This window comes from Oncorhynchus tshawytscha, linkage group LG07 (genome assembly GCF_018296145.1).
Source record: "Oncorhynchus tshawytscha isolate Ot180627B linkage group LG07, Otsh_v2.0, whole genome shotgun sequence".
NCBI lineage: Eukaryota > Metazoa > Chordata > Actinopteri > Salmoniformes > Salmonidae > Oncorhynchus > Oncorhynchus tshawytscha.
The window spans coordinates 21028242-21041066 of NC_056435.1; the positions used below are offsets into that span (position 1 = coordinate 21028242).

Consider the following 12825-nt stretch of genomic DNA (forward strand, 5'->3'; position numbering starts at 1 on the left):
AATCAATAATAAATACACAGCAGGATTATCTTGCTGAGTTTGAGTGGACATATAGTGGGGCAAAAAAATAAAAAATACCAGCAACAGTGTGAAAACCTTGTGAAGACTTACAGAAAACGATTGATCTCTGTCATTGCCAACAAAGGGTATATAACAAAGTATTGAGAAACTTTTGTTATTGACCAAATACTTATTTTCCACCATAATTTGCAAATAAATTCAGTAAAAATCCTACAATGTGATTTTCTGGATTTTTTTTTCTCATTTTGTCTGTCATAGTTGAAGTATACCTATGATGAAAATTACAGGTCTCTCATCTTTTTAAGTGGGAGAACTTGCACAATTGGTGGCTGACTAATTACTTTTTTGCCCCACTGTATTCTCAGAAATACAAATTGGACCTTTCAAATAGGTAAAATGGCAATAATCGTAATAATACATTGACTACGAGCTACGTGCCAGCCTTATTAATTTTTACATAAATATCCCACCAATAGTAGTAATATGCCACCACCCATTATTCCAGTAAAAACAAAAAATGGAAGATGGAGCACTGCCATAGAATTGTTGAACTACCCAGACATCTGGCATCTTTGGCACCTTCTTCCTCAGCTTTTCAGATGTTTCAAGATGGAGAACTCAAATAATGGTTTTGATCTGATTGTTTGTGAAGGGTGGTGCTAAGAGGTGCTGAAGTAATGCTTAAATAACAGGAGTTACATTATAAATGGAAATGACAGCCACAGCCCTGCAGGGAGGGCAAGTACAAATTTGCAAAATTCGATTTGATTAAAAAGATGTGACCTGACTCGAACTTGTCCCAGCAACCGCTCAGTAAAAGTTGATACAAGTCAAGGATGCCCCATATGACATAAGGCCAACACTCTCCTAATGAATTCATTCTTTGTGGAGAAATACTTTTTCTAATAAAACCATCAAACATGCTGTAGGGTTTGCATACTATACATATTCGGTAAGATGTGTCAGTCCTAAGCATTTTTTCTTCTCAGCTAGGGAAAACATTCCGACTTGATTCAGTCAGAAAAAACAAAACAATTTAGCACTTATTTCCCTGTCTATTTACCAAACTGCATCCACGTGCGTGCGTTAAGTAGGGCTCACAAGACAGGTCTCGGTTATGCTACAATCCTACTGTAGTCTTGACTAAGCATTGGATCTAAAAAAAAATGTACTCTAACATGGAACGTTTCATCAGATAACCTTAGCTAGCTGGTCTCACCCTGCTAATCCAGTTTCTCCTAGATCATGTTTAACCTCCTGGGAATTGCCTGTAAAGACTGGCTGAATAAAGTGTAGTTAGATTGACAGTAGCAGATAGAGGAACGGGTTCTTAAATGAAAGGATATAGCACAACAATTAAGTTACTTTGTAGTCCTTTTCATGATTGCCTCTGTCAATAAATAACTTTGTACATGTGAGGCTGTCTACAAACTTAACATATCTAGGTGATATATTTATGGCAAATCAATCCAACACATTTTATAAAGCCTTTTTTCATCAGCAGTTGACACAAAGAGAGGTGACAGGTAGCCTAGTGGTTAGAGCATTGGGCCAGTACCCGAAAGGTTGCTGTAGGGAAAAACATCCGAGAAGGCAGGAACCTAGGAAAAAACCTAAAGGAACCAGGCTCCGAGGGGTGGCCAGTCCTCTTCTGGCTGTACCGGGTAGAGGTTTAAGTGTACAAATGCTTAAAATGACCTAATTTCATTAATACAATGGGAAGGCATTATCCCTGAAAAATTGAGAGCATAAGTTAATTAAAATTGGAAGGGCCACCTCAGATTTTCACTGAGCACTTTGTAGGGTCATTTTTGATTGATTATATGACATCCCAATTAAAACAATTTCTCTGAAATCAACGTGGGCCAGAACCCTCGTAATGTTTTCCGAGCTAAGCGAAATCAACATTCTCTCCTTAGGGAGGAAACAATTATTTGCATTTAAGTTACTGACAGTACTGCTTACACCTAGAGATTATACATATCACCTGAAGCGAGCTTAGCCATGATACCACTGGGTTTGTGAAGTCAAACCTCCTCCACCCATAGGCATGCACTAAACACTCCCTTAACACAGCAGCAGGGTGAGTGCTCCTTCAGGACTCTCATGAAGAAAACAAATAGGAAAAAAACAGGGCCGTGTTTGAACCAGTTGACTCCCTGGTGCGGTGCCAGGGCCTCCATCCAGCTCATGGTAATAAATTGCAGCCTGACAACATTGCTCTAAACAGCTTAACGTCGACCTTTTCCAAGGCGCTGTTTGTCACTCTCTGGTCTGGGCCTCGGGACATTTACAGTTTACTACCATGGGAACACTAAGCCGACTTGAGCCATTTCCTGTTTAAAGTCTGTTTGAGATTTAATATTTTGGGTAGGTTGTTAAATGTAGTTTGGGGGAAGGTTGGGTGTTACACTGTATATCTCTGAGACCTAGATGAGACTACTGTACTTCAACTATGGGCAATACCACATTTGTTTCACAACAGGAGAATAACTGCCTCATCCAACAATTCACTGGGAATATTCACTAAGGCTTCCCTCAACTTTTACCCAAACTGGAAATATAGCAGTGTTGGTTAGAGCCCTACGTTTTTCCTGGTCGAATCACAAGGTCAAGAAACCTCAAAAGGTAATCTTTGATAAGATTACCGCAGCACTATTCAGATCACAAAATAATCTTTGTAGAAAGGTGGCGCACCGATCTGAACACAAACAAGTAGAGGAAATGGGGTGACTGATCTGAACCCAAAAGGGTCACAGTACTGGAAGACGTAACAACACAACAGAAGTGGCACACTGAATCCTGCCTGGTCATGTGAGCAGGCTGTGTGGATCATGGTGTAGTAAGTAAACACCAGGTGACACACCTGAAGGATAATATAACACAGGAAGACTGTTAAGTTTTACTGCTGTCCTGTTGACTGCTCTAAAACCACCATGCTGTAAACCTGCACATGATCTCTGTGTTAGCAGTATAGGTCAGCGCCTGGCTGCCCGCAGAGCAAATAGACATGGCCTAGAAAGGTACACCAAACAAGATCATATGACCATGTAGTACTAACCACTAGCAACCGTATATAAAGTCCTTTTTATATAGACCTGTTGCTTAAGTGAACAATGGTGACTTGCTGATGACTCCATCTTTGTTTATATCACTTCCCAGCATCATAAAATGACCAATACATGTTTATGCCACTATCGCTAGTTTTGGATTGTTGTCTTTCATAAGATGCGTTTTCTAAACATTCATGGGAAATGTGAAATACAGCTCCCATATGAGTTTTCGAAGCATAGGTGAAAGACTGCATGGATGGGGTGATTTTACTGAATGAGAAAACTCCTGCTGTGGAAAAAAAGCCCTCAAACAAATGCAGGAGGTGGGACCTAAAAGGGCCCACTCCCTCCCTCATCACAGTCACAGTCAGCTGAACAGCCAAACGGATGGCCAGACACTCACACACATACCCAATTCCAAACCAAAGGTTTAAAAAAAGGAAACATACAGCTCCAGAAAATATGTAACATTATAAATTATTTCAGATGAATTTAACAAAAAAATGAATTTGCAATTGGACAACTGTTATTCCTGAGAGGAGTCTATCTATGTCTCTTCTCCAGACCAGAACATAAAACTTCCCTTTCTTAAACACCCTTTAGACCTGTTCTCACACACAGGACCCAGTAGACTCTTTCCCTCTCCCAGAGCCCCTTGTGGACCAACAAGACAGTGATCTGTCAGTCAGAGGGAAACCCAACACCACCGTTTCCATGGAGAAGCCTCCATTCACTGTCAAAGACCTAAAGCAATTGGCTGAGAGCAAATGACAAACATGTATCAACTAGCACACCTGTTATGCAAAACTGGGCTACACTTATCAGGCACTTCATTACTGGTTTACAGATTTATTTTGAAGGAGGATTCATACAAACAAAAAGAAAAACAAAATATTCCTTTGAGACTTATTTCAGTTAGGGCAATAGTCCCATTTTATACATTGATGATTCGCCAGGCAACATGTATATGTTTCCCATAACATTCGGAGAGCATTGGAAGAAGGAATCGCTGCACCAGAAAAACTTCGACAGCGGGGCATGTAACCGCAAAGGCTATGAGGAACGCTTATAAATGTTATGGTATCAGAAAAAAATAGATAACTAGAAAGGATTTCTGTATAATTTTTTAAATGAAGTGCAACATTCCAAGCAGGCATCTTCTTACTCTCAAAACTTATAGGAAATGGCAGTGGATGGTATTCCCTGCCAGTCAGTTGGTTGATGGGACACTGGTTAGGGGGTTGTTTTGGAGGGTGGGTGGGGAAGGGGTGTGAAGGGAGAGAGTGTGTGAGTGTGTGAGTGTGTGTGTGTGTGTGTGTGTGTATGTTGTGTAGATCAGGTGTGAGAGTCCCTGCATGGCTATCCTGCCTAGAGTACAGTGTTTCTGGCCACAGATGAGTATGGGTAGAGAAGGAGGTGGAGCAGGGTGATGGGGGTGGGCGTCTTAGAGCCCAGCGTCGTTGTAGGTGGGCGTGGGGACCTTCAGGATGCTCTGTGCATTATCCTCCAGAAGGGGGCGCCAATTGACCTCCCCAGTCAGCAGGAGGTCCTCCCCGTCCAGAGCATCAATAAACTGCATCTGTGTGGAACAAGTACAGATAAAGACAAAGAAAGCACCATTAAGACTGGCACAAGGACATCATTACAGAGGCAAACGGATGCTTCATACACTGCTCAAAAAAATGGAAATGGAATAGACAACAGGTGGAAATTATAGGCAATTAGCAAGACACCCCCAATAAAGGAGTGGTTCTGCAGGTGGTAACCACAGACCACTTCTCAGTTCCTATGCTTCCTGGCTGATGTTTTGGTCACTTTTGAATGCTGGCGGTGCTTTCACTCTAGTGGTAGCATGAGACGGAGTCTACAACCCACACAAGTGGCTCAGGTAGTGCAGCTCATCCAGGATGGCACATCAATGCGAGCTGTGGCAAGAAGGTTTGCTGTGTCTGTCAGCGTAGTGTCCAGAGCATGGAGGCGCTACCAGGAGACAGGCCAGTACATCAGGAGACGTGGAGGAGGCCGTAGGAGGGCAACAACCCAGCAGCAGGACCGCTACCTCCGCCTTTGTGCAAGGAGGAGCAGGAGGAGCACTGCCAGAGCCCTGCAAAATGACCTCCAGCAGGCCACAAATGTGCATGTGTCTGCTCAAACGGTCAGAAACAGACTCCATGAGGGTGGTATGAGGGCCCGACGTCCACAGGTGGGGGTTGTGCTTACAGCCCAACACTGTGCAGGACGTTTGGCATTTGCCAGAGAACACCAACATTGGCAAATTCACCACTGGCACCCTGTGCTCTTCACAGATGAAAGCAGTTTCACACTGAGCACATGTGACAGAGTCTGGAGACGCCGTGGAGAACGTTTTGCTGCCTGCAACATCCTCCAGCATGACCGGTTTGGCGGTGGGTCAGTCATGGTGTGGGGTGGCATTTCTTTGGGGGGGCCGCACAGCCCTCCATGTGCTCGCCAGAGGTAGCCTGACTGCCATTAGGTACCGAGATGAGATCCTCAGACCCCTTGTGAGACCATATGCTGGTGCGGTTGGCCCTGGGTTCCTCCTAATGCAAGACAATGCTAGACCTCATGTGGCTGGAGTGTGTCAGCAGTTCCTGCAAGAGGAAGGCATTGATGCTATGGACTGGCCCGCACGTTCCCCAGACTTGAATCCAATTGAGCACATCTGGGACATCATGTCTCGCTCCACCCACCAACGCCACATTGGCACAAGAAAGTCTCTTCTTCGTATCGGTGTCCTTTTAGTGGTTTCTTTGCAGCAATTCGTCCATGAAGGCCTGATTCACGCACTCTCCTCTTAACAGTTGATGTTGAGATGTGTCTGTTACTTGAACTCCGTGAAGCATTTATTTGGGCTGAAATTTCTGAGGCTGGTAACTGAACTTATCCTCTGCAGCAGATGTAACTCTGGGTCTTCCTTTCCTGTGGCAGTCATCATGAGAGCCAGTTTCATCATAGCGCTTGATAGTTTTTGCAACTGCATTTGACATTTTTCCAGATAGACTGTCGTTTCTATTTGCTTATTTGAGCTGTTCTTGCCATATAGACTTGGCCTGTACTCTGGAGCGAGAGCGATTTAGAGGTGGAGGGTCCGTCATGGTCTGGGGCAGTGTATCACAGCATCATCGGACTGAGCTTGTTGTCAGTGCAGGCAATCTCAACACTGCGCATGACCCTCCAGCATGACAATGTCACCAGCCATTTCGCTCATTCTGTGTGTGATTTCCTGAAAGAACGGAATGTCCATGTTCTGCCATGGCCAGCGAAGGGCTGAAAGAGTATTTTTATTATGATAGCATAAAGATGCCATTATTAGTTACATTGTTTTAGTTTGAACCTGCAGACTGACACTAAGAACAGAACAGTGGGAACATTTTCCTAGTCAGCGCCATTAGTGCAATGCCCCTTAAATATTTGAGATGATTTTGTTTTGAAATAATGTAAAATGAGTGAGAAAAAGGCCATTCTTGAACATGGGGTGAGACATAGTTACTAATTTGTTTTTAGAGGGGGAAAAAAACATGTCACCATGGGTCTCCCAGTCGAGGCCGGCATGGGTAATTGAACCAGCATCTTTAGCAACACAGCTTGCACTGCTATACAGTGTCTTAGACCTTTGCGCCACCCAGGCGCAGTACAACGTGACCGGTCAGGAGTGGCCTACAGTATGAGCAAAATAATAATAATCCTAACAAAATAAAACCCTGAGTGTAACAGTTTTAGTAAGTATTACTGAAGTTGTGCACAATTATCAGTTTCTATTTAGGTTTATGCCATCCACTCATTGTTAGTAGGACCCAAAAGCATAAATCGGTGCTCTAACTCCCCCTGGCGCTGGTCTGGAGCAATGAAGTGGTGATACAAGGTATCCTCTAAACCACAAATTACCTCTAAATCCCGTGGCGTAAACTCACAACTTTTAAAGGAGGAACCACTGTACACTAAGCCTACTAATGATAATGACGTTACTTATAATAATAGTTAAATGACACTGAATAAAAACAAATTTTATTGAGTTACAGTTAAGGAAGATCAGTCAATTTAAATTAATTAATTTGGCCCTAATCTATGGATTTCACATGACTGGGAATAACAGTTGGTCACAGACACCTTTAAACATTTTTTTTTTTAAGTCAGTGTCGGGTGTGACCACCATTTGCCTCATGCAGCTCGATACATCTCCTTCTCATAGAGTTGATCAGGCGGTTGATTGTGGCCTGTGGAATATTGTCTCATTAATGGCTGTGCAAAGTTTCTGGGTACTGGCGGGAACTGGAACATGCTGTCGTACACAACAATTCAGAGCATCCCAAACATAATCAATGCAGGTCATGAAAGAACTTGGACATTTTCAGCTTCCAGGAACTGTGTACAGATCCTTGGGCCGTGCATTATCATGCTGAAACAGGAGGTGGTGGATGAATGGCACAACAATGAGCCTCAGGATCTCAACACGGTATCTGTGCATTCAATTTGCCATTGATTAAATTGCAATTGTGTTCGTTGCCTGCCCATACCATAACCCCACCACCATGGGGCACACCAAACTGCTCACCCACACGACGCCATGGCTGTTTGCGTCTGCCAACTGCCGGTACAGTTGAAACCAGGATTCATCCATGAAGAGCACACTTCTCCAGCATGACAGTGGCCATCCAAGGTGAGAATTTTCCCACTGAAGTTGGTTACGACGCCAAGCTGCAGTCGGGTCAAGACCCTGGTGAGGACAACGAGCATGCAGATGAGGTTCCCTGAGATGGTTTCTGACAGTTTGAGCAGTAATTCTGTGGTTGTGTAGACCCACAGTTATCAGCTGTCCAGGTAGCTCATCTCAGACCATCCCTCAGGTGAAGAAGCCAGGTGTGGAGGTCTTGGTCTGGCGTGGTTACACATGATCTGCAGTTGAGGCCAGTTGGACGTACTTCCAAATTCTCTAAAAGGAAGTTGGAGGTGACTTGTGGTAGAGAAATTAACATAAAATTATCTAACAACAGCTCTGGTGGACATTCCTGCAGTCAGCATTCCAATTACTTGCTCCCTCAAAACTAGAGACATCTGTGGAATGATGTGTGACAAAACTGCTTATTTTAGAGTGGCCTTTTATTGCCCCCAACACAAGTTGCACCTGTGTAATGATCACACTGTTTCATCAGCTTCTTCTATGCCACAGCTGTCAGGTGGATGGATTGTCTTGGCAAAGGAAAAATGCTCACTAACAGGGATGTAAACAAATTTCTGCACAAAATCAGACAGAAATTAGCATTTTGGGGTCTTATATTTCAGTTGATGAAACATGGGACCAACACTGAGGGCCAAGACAACATGTTGCTTTTATATTTCTGTATAGTAACTAGGGTTGGGAAGATATCAGTATCACAATATTTTCCCATGGCAACTGTCACTCACAGATTACATTTAGAAAGTTTTTATTTTAATAAAACATTGGTGATGTAAGCCTACAGTACTGTGTGCCTCTCTGCTGTCAAAATCAATGTCATAACCAATCTCGTTCCCCATAAACCTGCTTTTGGTCAGTCTTAAATATCCTTAGTTGTGCATATTGGCACATGTTAAGGACACACCTATACTTACATCCCTCCCACCTCAGCACAAGCGAGCTGATGTTAGACAGGTAAATTGCCGAACCTGGCATAAGGTGTGGAACATGACGGTGTCAGTTTTAACATGACGAAATGTTAATCTTTTTTTGTGAATAATTGTCTTCAAATTCCACTCTGGAGAGCTTAGTTTTCATTATTTTTTAGTTATTTAAACATTCAGCTTAAATAACTACAATTAATATAAACTAGGCTCCCCAGAGTGCCCTTTTCAAATATTTCCTCAGGAATCCCAGCCATGCCATGTTTTTGAACTATTCCAGAACTAGCACACCTGATTTAATTTGTCAACTAATCATCAAACCCTTGAATAGGTGAATTAGGTGAGCTAGTTCAGGGCTACAACATTGTGAAACATCTGGTGGTCCCCATGTCTTTCCAAACCTGAAGTCAGGGCAGATTATTTTTGGGTGCAGGCAGAAAACTGAGGCCAGAAACATTGGTTCTCTTTATTTGGGGAACCACTGAGGACTTAGGGTCCAAGTATCCCATCTGTGGTGATATAGAGGGTCGTCTTCCTTTCTCACCTGTTTACGGACGTACTCCACCATGAGCTCCAGCTGCCTGGGGTCCTCGCACTGGCGGTTGAACATGTTCCTCCACAGGGCGGCCGCCAGCACCCCATCGTCCGAAAGGATTCCCTTCAAATGCAACAACAGAGGAGGTGAATCATGGTTGTCACCTTCAATCACTGCGTTGTCAAATAGCACTGAGGACTGGACCAGACCGAACACAGTGGCTCCTGCAGGACCGTTCCGCCAGTCAGGCCTAGAACAGCACCACAAAATACTAGCTGCGGACCTGTTCCCAAGCAGGCTTGGTCTCTGGGGCCATTCCATTCCCAGTCATCATTTCCAGTATATGTTGTGTTTTATACTATCTGCCACAGCTGAGGCAAAGATAACCCTAATGGTCAAAGCGGGGTCTTACCTCATCATATCCAAAAATAGCAGCATAGAAAGTCTCTGTCATAGCCCTCATGCTTTCCTTCCGGTGAATGGCATCAATCTAGACGGGCGAAAGAGAGAAGGGAAGGAGGATGGAGGGATGTGGGTTAGCCAGCTGGAAAGCAAGGACCTAAGTTGTTATTAACACTATTTTGGGTAAACAGTCCCAATACTACTGCTTTGCTTGAGTTCCTCAAATTTGGTCACATTTTCCACATCAAGCGCATGCACGCACACACACTTTCCCCTCCTGAAATATAAATAACCTTTTCCTTGAGCTATTGGAGCCAGTTTAGAGTGCTGGACTAGGTTGAGAGTAGGGGATCTTTGTGGCCACTCACTGAGTGTGTCCAGCAGGTGGAGTAAACTACCCTTACATAAATACACAGGTACAGCACACATGCTTACATACAGTACTGTATTAGGTACACTAATAACACTCAGGGAGTTTAGATAATGAATGCATTGTAATAGACTAGGGGAGTAAAACACAGAACTCAATAGGCTATGACAAGAATGAAATCAGAGGTCGCCTCGAGGATTCTTCCATACAAACTCAGCAGCTTGAAAAACGGTAACCTGGAAGCGGTTTGAGAACTCAATAGACGAGGACCTAGTTTTACCGGTTCAACACGCCCAACTTCACATTTCAGGTGTGATGAGACACGCATTGAAAATAGGTCAATTTGAAGCAGGCGTGATAAGACCGGAGTAAGAACTCCCACTTAGAACAATTACAACAAGGCCTAAAAGACATTCAGGGGAGTCCCTTAACCTCATTTCATGAGTCCCTTAACCTCTGCTCTGCGCAATTCTCCACAGTAACATACATGCTGCAATCTCTGGTGTTTTTGGATTCATTTAATAAAAGTGATCTCATTTATTAAAAATCAGTTTAAGGGCTTCCACATTTTCTTCCCCTCATGCTTTAAACTGTGGAATACTGCTGGGCCACTTCTTTACTTAAACTCAGCAAAAGTTGTCACTGTCAACTGCATTTATTATCAGCAAACATGTTCATAAATATTTGTATGAACATTAGATACAACAACTGATACATAAACTGAACAAGTTCCACAGACATGTGACTAATAGAAATTTAATAATGTGTCCCTAAACAAAGCGGGGGGAGGGGGTCAAAACGAAAAGTAACAGTCAGTATCTGGTGTGGCCAACCAGCTGCATTAAGTACTGCAGTGCATCTCCTTCTCGTGGACTGCACCAGATTTGCCAGCTCTTGCTGTGAGATGTTACCCCACTCCTCCACCAAGGCACCTGCAAGTTCCCGGACATTTCTGGGGGAATGGCCCTAGCCCTCACCCTCCAATCCAAGACGTGCTCAATGGGATTGAGATCCGGGCTCGTTGCTGGCCATGGCAGAACATTGGCTGATTTCCTGAAAGACAGGAATGTCATACTGTTTGTTTTGTGCGTGGTGGCATTGTCATGCTAGAGGGTCATGTCAGGATGAGCCTGCAGGAAGGGTAGCACGAGGGAGGTCTTCCCTGTAACGCACAGCATTGAGATTGCCTGCAATGATAAGCTCAGTCCGATGATGCTGTGACACAGCCACAGACCATGACAGACCCTCCACCTCCAAATGGATCCCGCTCCAGAGTATAGGCCTCAGTGCAACGCTCATTCCTTCGACGATAAACTCGAATCCGAACACCCCCCTAGTGAGACAAAACAGCGGCTCGTCAGTGAAGAGCACTTTTCGCCAGTCCTGTCTGGTCCAGCAACAGTGGGTTTATGCCCATAGGCGACATTGTTGCCGGTGATGTCTGGTGAGGACCTGCCTTTACAACAAGCCCGCAGTCCAGCCTCTCGCGGACAGTCGGATCACTGATAGAGGGATTGTGCGTTCCTGGTATAACTCAGGCTGTTGTTGTTGCCATCCTGTACCTGTCCCGCAGGTGTGATGTTCAGATGTACCAATCCTGTGCAGGTGTTGGTAGACGTGGTCTGCCACTGCGAAGACGATCAGCTGTCCATCCTGTAGCGCTGTCTTAGGCGTCTCACAGTACGGACATTGTAATTTATTGCCCTGGCCACATCTGCAGTCCTCATGCCTCCTTGCAGCATGCCTAAGGCACGTTCACACAAATGAGCAGGGACCCTGGGCATCTTTTGGAGTCAGTAGAAAGGCCTCTTTAGTGTCCTAAGTTTTCATAACTGTGACCTTAATTGCCTACCGTCTGTAAGCTGTTAGTGTCTTAACGACTGTTCCACAGGTGCATGTTCATTAATTGTTTATGGTTCATTGAACAAGCATGGGAAACAGTGTTTAAACCCTTTACAATGAAGATCTGTGAAGTTATTTGGAATTTTACGAATTATCGTTGAAAGACAGGGTCCTGAAAAAGGGACGTTTCTTTTTTTGCTGAGTTTATATACCAATGACCTTCCTTATGACTCATCTGAAACTTAAGCTACTATATTTGCAGATTTTTTTATTTAACAAGTCAGTTAAGAACAAATTCTTATTTACAATGACGGCCTACCAAAAGGCACACACCAGTTCAAGAGTTTGGGGTCACTTAGAAATGTCCATGTTTTTGAAAGAAAATTACATTTTTTATCCATTAAAAAAAACATCAAATTGATCAGAAATACAGTGTAGACTTTGTTAATGTTGTAAATGACTATTGTAGCTGGAAACGGCAGATTTTTTATGAAATAGCTACATAGCCGTACAGAGGCCCATTATCAGCAACCATCACTCGTGTTTCAATGGCACGTTGTGTTAGCTAATCCAAGTTTATAATTTTAAAAGGCTAATTGATCAGTAGAAAACCCTTTTGCAATTATGTTAGCACAGCTGAAAACTGTTGTGCTGATTAAAGAAGCAATAAAACTGGCCTTCTTCAGACTACTTAAGTATCTGGAGCATCAGCATTTGTGGGTTCGATTACCGGCTCAAAATGGGCAGAAACAAAGAACTTTCTTCTGAAACTTGTCAGTCTATTCTTGTTCTGAGAAATGAAGGCTATTCCATGCGAGAAACTGCCAAGAAACTGAAGATCTCGTACAGTGCTGTGTACTACTCCCTTCACAGAACAGTGCAAATTGGCACTAGCCAGAATAGAAAGAGTGGGAGGCCCCGGCGCACAACTGAGCAGAAGGACAATACATTGTCTAGTTTGAGAACCAGACACGTCACAAGTC

General features: G+C 43.7%; 1 protein-coding gene across 1 annotated transcript in view; it reads right to left on the bottom strand.

Annotated features, from left to right (window-relative positions):
• Positions 1 to 3907: 3907 nt before the first annotated feature.
• Positions 3908 to 12825, bottom strand: part of LOC112254130 (ubiquinol-cytochrome-c reductase complex assembly factor 1) — a 35057-nt gene continuing 26139 nt past the window's right edge. Inside the window, exons 7-9 of the mRNA XM_024426396.2 lie at positions 9641 to 9718; positions 9238 to 9351; positions 3908 to 4653 (exon numbers count right to left, since the gene is read on the bottom strand). Of these exons, the coding sequence (XP_024282164.1) occupies positions 4519 to 4653; positions 9238 to 9351; positions 9641 to 9718 (327 nt within the window). The 3' untranslated portion in view covers positions 3908 to 4518. The remainder of the gene's footprint in view (positions 4654 to 9237; positions 9352 to 9640; positions 9719 to 12825) is intronic.